General features: G+C 46.1%; 2 protein-coding genes across 3 annotated transcripts in view; both read right to left on the bottom strand.

Moving 5' to 3' along the window:
* The window catches only part of LOC143123867 (voltage-gated delayed rectifier potassium channel KCNH1-like), a 125298-nt gene that overhangs the window by 46651 nt on the left and 73647 nt on the right, over positions 1 to 5000 (bottom strand). The gene's annotated exons all lie outside the window — the stretch shown is intronic.
* The window catches only part of LOC143124720 (voltage-gated delayed rectifier potassium channel KCNH1-like), a 17309-nt gene that overhangs the window by 7166 nt on the left and 5143 nt on the right, over positions 1 to 5000 (bottom strand). Inside the window, exon 3 of the mRNA XM_076286430.1 lies at positions 2804 to 3056. Coding sequence (XP_076142545.1) covers positions 2804 to 3056 — 253 coding nt within the window. The remainder of the gene's footprint in view (positions 1 to 2803; positions 3057 to 5000) is intronic.

The raw sequence follows: 5000 nt of genomic DNA on the forward strand, positions 1-5000 counted from the left end.
TTTCCATACATTGCCTTTGTGTCCAAAGTGCCTATAGACTATAAACGTTCAATGACTTCATTTGATTTTCCATACATTGCCTTTGTGTCCAACGTGCCTATGGACTATAAACATCAATGTCATTTGATTTTTAGAATACTGAATAGGGAAGTGGCATAAGGAACTAGAGGATGTCAGTCAAGGCAAAAGTAATTATTACGTTCACATGTACACGAAAGTTAAAGTTTCTTTCAACATGGTGCAATGAAGCAGAACTGGTGCTCTCAATAACAGGTTCTGTTGTTTCTGAAGGTTTCTTCTATTGATGATTGACTGAATGAACTAGATTGCATTTAAAAAGCGGCCATTTTTCACCACAGATGTGCACTGTTTTCATACATATGCCGGAATACCTAATCAGTCGCTCCTAACCCCTCTCCTTCTATGTTTTACTTTTTTCCGCAACCTTTCCAAAGATGCATAAGTATGTGTAAGAAAAGCACAGTTGTGTCTCCTGTGGTCTGCAAAATGCACTTTCACACATGTCCAGTCTTACGCTGTCCAGTACATACAGTACGCTGCCATGTTTTAATGGACGAAAGCACGAAACAGGTGCTGATCAGCTCCAGAGTCTGGCTCCAATTTTGCCAATAAGACTTGCCAGGAATGTATAGGCTGCATTTCTGGTTGTATCTCTCGTATCCTTGATAGATAGATAGATACTTTATTGATCCCTAGGGGAAATTCAAGGTCACAGTAGCATACAGACAACATACACACACACATTCACTAACAGCAGAAAAAGTAATTAAAAGTATATAATATAAAAAAAACACAACTAAGCAATAAGGACTGTAGAAGATAAAGAATATACTAAATATACTAAATATACTAAAATACAAATTATACTAAATAAAACTTAATCTAAATCAATTCTAAAAAACAGTATCCACATAGTGGGTGATTAATCAATCAGGTGCACTTGCAATGACTGAAGCAGGGACTGAGCCTGTGGTCCTCTGATCTTTCTGTACATATAATGGCCTGAGGGAGATGTGTCTGTCCTTAAATCCTTGGCATGTCTTTAAAGCGGCTTTGCATCCGCAGGAAGGCCTTCACAACTTCCTTGGCCCCGTCCCAATGGTGGCATTGTGTAGGCGTTAGAAGTGCACGCCTGTGTGGCAGTGCTGCTCCTCCTCCAGGACCTGTCACAAGCTCCTCTCATCCCCACATCTCTGGAGCCTCTGACCGCCAGGCGCTGGGAGGAGCCGCCATTTGATCCTCCGTCAGGCCGCTCCACTAAGAGCCGGACTACACTACATCTTAGCCTTCAAACACCCTGCTATCTGCCTGTCCGTCCCTGTCCAAACCTTCTCCACCTTCTTTCATCTACTGGCAGTTCAGCTCCGATGCGCTCAGGGCCCCATAACTGCACATCCAACATGGCTGCTCTGAACGTTGTCATCACCATCATCATCATCATCATCATCATCATCGTCGTCCTGCAGGCCCTTTGGATGTCTTCCCTTCCTCTCTCTGACCTTCCCACATTCAACATGGCTGCCCCAAGCTTCATCATCTCTGCTCTGAACGTTGGCATCATCATCATCATCATGATCATGATCATCTTCATCTTCATCATCTTCATCTTGCTGCTGGCCCTTTGGAGGACTACACTTCATCTCTGGGACATCCCCACCCCAGCGGCATTGCCTCTCTGACCAGTCCTCCTTAAACCCTCCAGCGTCGTGGATGAGTGGACCGTTAAGAGGCCGGCCAGAATTATTCACAAGGCTGGCGTGTTTAATATCCATGCAGGTTCCAGATCACGGGTGTCAAGGTTTCCATTGCAGGCAAATGGGTGAAGTGAACACCGCATTACTTAATGAACAACTTCAAGAGCAACTGAGGACACGCATTGGCTGATTTGTTCACCCCCAGAAGCCAATCAAAGGTGCTCTTCTGAGCTCAAGTAAAGTCCGTGCGGTGTATGTGTGTGTGGGTGTGATACGTGACGTGTGGCGTGTATTAGAGCAGCTGAGTTTAACGCACTAGTCAATTCAAAGCCTTCTAGTACCCTGGGAAGAACACAGATTTGCGACCACTTGCCATTTGAGACAATTGAAAGAGAGAAATCGCATTATCCTCTTCTCTCTCTCTCTCTCTCTTTTCTTTCTCTTCCTCTCTTCTTCCCAGTCGGCTCTAGTGGGCCTCCAGCACTACTTTGATGTATCTCATTTGCACACGCAGTCAATAGAGAGAATGATTTACTTCTAATGAGCCTCCTACGCTTAGCCTCGCACTCTCCCCCTCATTCCCTCGCTCTCTCTTTCTCTATCCCTCTCTCTTTCTCTATCCCTCTCTCTTTCTCTCTCTCCCTCACTCCCTCTCTGCCCTCCCTCGCTTACTCGCTCTCTACCTCATTCCATCTCTCCTTCTCCTTCAGACACACTCTAATTCCTCTCATTCTCTCCCATTTTCTCCCCCTCTCTCTCTTTCTTTCTCTCTTTCTCTCACACTCTATCTCTCTCTACCGCACACACACTTACACACGCGTACACACACGCGCACACACACAAACACTCACACACACACACACACAGACTAACAGAAACACCAACACAGAAGCCATAATATGACACAACAAAGCAACACCCACCTACAGGGCAAGTTGTAAATAGTAAAAGTGTATCTCAAAGCAGGGTACATCCCACTCATTCACACACACACACACACACACACACACACACACACACACACACACACACACACACACACACACACACACACACACACACACACACACACTCACACACACACTCACCCAAGATGGCGACCACCTCGTCATCCTGAATGACCTCCAGAGAGCCCGACACCACGAAGCAGAGGCTGTCGACACTCTCGCCGGCGTGGTAGATGAGGTCCCCCGGGGCGCAGTGGATGGTCTGGAACTCCATGGCCAGAGCTCGCAGGCATCCGTCGCTGGCCAATCGGAACGCAGGATGCTCCTTAAACACTTTCCTGTTCAGGTGCACGCAAATGTCGGCGCGCATGTCCTTTGGGCAGATCTGCAACACCTGCACACAGACGAGGAGACGGGAAGAGAGGAGAGGAGAAGAGAAGAGAAGAGAAGAGAAAAGAAGAGAAGAGAAGAGAAGAGAAGAGAAGAGAAGAGAAGAGAAGAGAAGAGAAGAGAAGAGAAGAGAGGAGAAGAGAAGAGAAGAGAGGAGAAGGGAAGAGAGGAGAGGAGAAGAGAAGAGAGAAGAGAAGAGAGAAGAGAAGAGAGGAGAAGAGAAGAGAAGAGAGGAGAAGAAAAGAAAAAAGAGAAGAGAAGAAGAGAAGAGAAGAGAAGAGAGGAGAAGAGAAGAGAAGAGAAGAGAAGAGAAGAGAAGAGAAGAGAGAAAAAGAGAAGAGAAGAGAAGAGAAGAGAAGAGAGAAGAGAAGAGAGAAGAGAAGAGAGGAGAAGAGAAGAGAAGAGAGGAGAAGAAAAGAAAAAAGAGAAGAGAAGAAGAGAAGAGAAGAGAAGAGAGGAGAAGAGAAGAGAAGAGAAGAGAAGAGAAGAGAAGAGAGAAAAAGAGAAGAGAAGAGAAGAGAAGAGAAGAGAGAAGAGAAGAGAGAAGAGAAGAGAGGAGAAGAGAAGAGAAGAGAGGAGAAGAAAAGAAAAAAGAGAAGAGAAGAAGAGAAGAGAAGAGAAGAGAGGAGAAGAGAAGAGAAGAGAAGAGAAGAGAAGAGAAGAGAAGAGAGAAAAAGAGAAGAGAAGAGAAGAGAAGAGAGAGAGAAGAGAAGAGAGAAGAGAAGAGAGGAGAAGAGAAGAGAAGAGAGGAGAAGAAAAGAAAAAAGAGAAGAGAAGAAGAGAAGAGAAGAGAAGAGAGGAGAAGAGAAGAGAAGAGAAGAGAAGAGAGAAAAAGAGAAGAGAAGAGAAGAGAAGAGAAGAGAGAAGAGAAAACAAGGAAAAGATGGAGAAAATTAAAAAATGGAAATATGAAAGTAAATATGAAAAGACAGGAGAGGGAGAGAGAGAGAGAGAGAGAGAGAGAGAAAGGAGAACAAAATAAAAAAACAGGATGAACAGTAAAGATGGAAGACAACAAGTTGGGAAAGGAAAGGAAATAAAGAAAAGAGAGGGAAAGGGGGAAGAAAAAACAACAGGAGAAGTAGTCATTGTCAAAAACATTGCGGCTCCTGAGTGCAGGCATCTCACTGGCTCCCTACAGGCCCCCTAAACCCTCTTTCCCAGAGCATGCCCTGCTGCCAGCAGCCCCAGCTGGGATGCAGTTGTCACGGTAACCGCCTCACAAACTCCTGGAAGACAGGAGTGACTCAGTCAAGGAGTGGGTAAGATACCGGGCAACAAAGGATGAGAAGATCTGATTCCTCCACTCCCCTCTTCTCCTCTCTTCTCCCCTCCTCTCCCCCCCCTCCTCTCTTCTCCCCTCCTCTCTTCTCCTCTCCTCTTCTCTCCCCCCCCCCTTTCTCTTCTCCTCTCTTCTCCCCTCCTCTCCTCCTCCTCTCCTCTCCCCTCCTCTCCTCTCCTCCCCTCCTCTCTTCTCCCCTCCTCTCCACTTTTCCCTCTCCTCTCCTTTCTATATCTCCCACCCTCTCTCTGCATGAGGAAGAGCAGGATGAAGTGCGGGGCTGGGAGTGAACAACATGGGGATGCTTCCCACGCAGCACAGCTTACATTCACACAGAGATCCCATTTGCTGCGTCCCATCTGCCATATTACTAACACCTTATCTGCAGTCAGTCATTGTGAGAAGCCTTTGTAAACATGATGCAATTTCTCATACACATTGACACGGAGCAAGATGAGAGAGAGAGAGAGAGAGGAAGAAAGGGAGAGAGAGAGAGAGAGAGAGAGAGAGAGAGCAAAAGTGATAGGAAAAAGGCAAGAGAGGAGCAGGATTGAAGATTGTAAGGGAGAAAAGGCAGATAAAGAGAGAGAGAGATGGAGAGAGAGAAAGAGAGAGAGAGAGGAAGAAAGGGAGAGAGAAGAGATGGAGAGCGAGAGAGGAAGAGAG

The sequence above is a fragment of the Alosa pseudoharengus genome, unplaced genomic scaffold, assembly GCF_046254945.1.
Source record: "Alosa pseudoharengus isolate Yale_2024_CS ecotype anadromous, Long Island Sound unplaced genomic scaffold, YU_APseudo_1.1 YU_APseudo_1.1_scf_15, whole genome shotgun sequence".
In the NCBI taxonomy this organism is placed as follows: Eukaryota; Metazoa; Chordata; class Actinopteri; order Clupeiformes; family Clupeidae; genus Alosa; species Alosa pseudoharengus.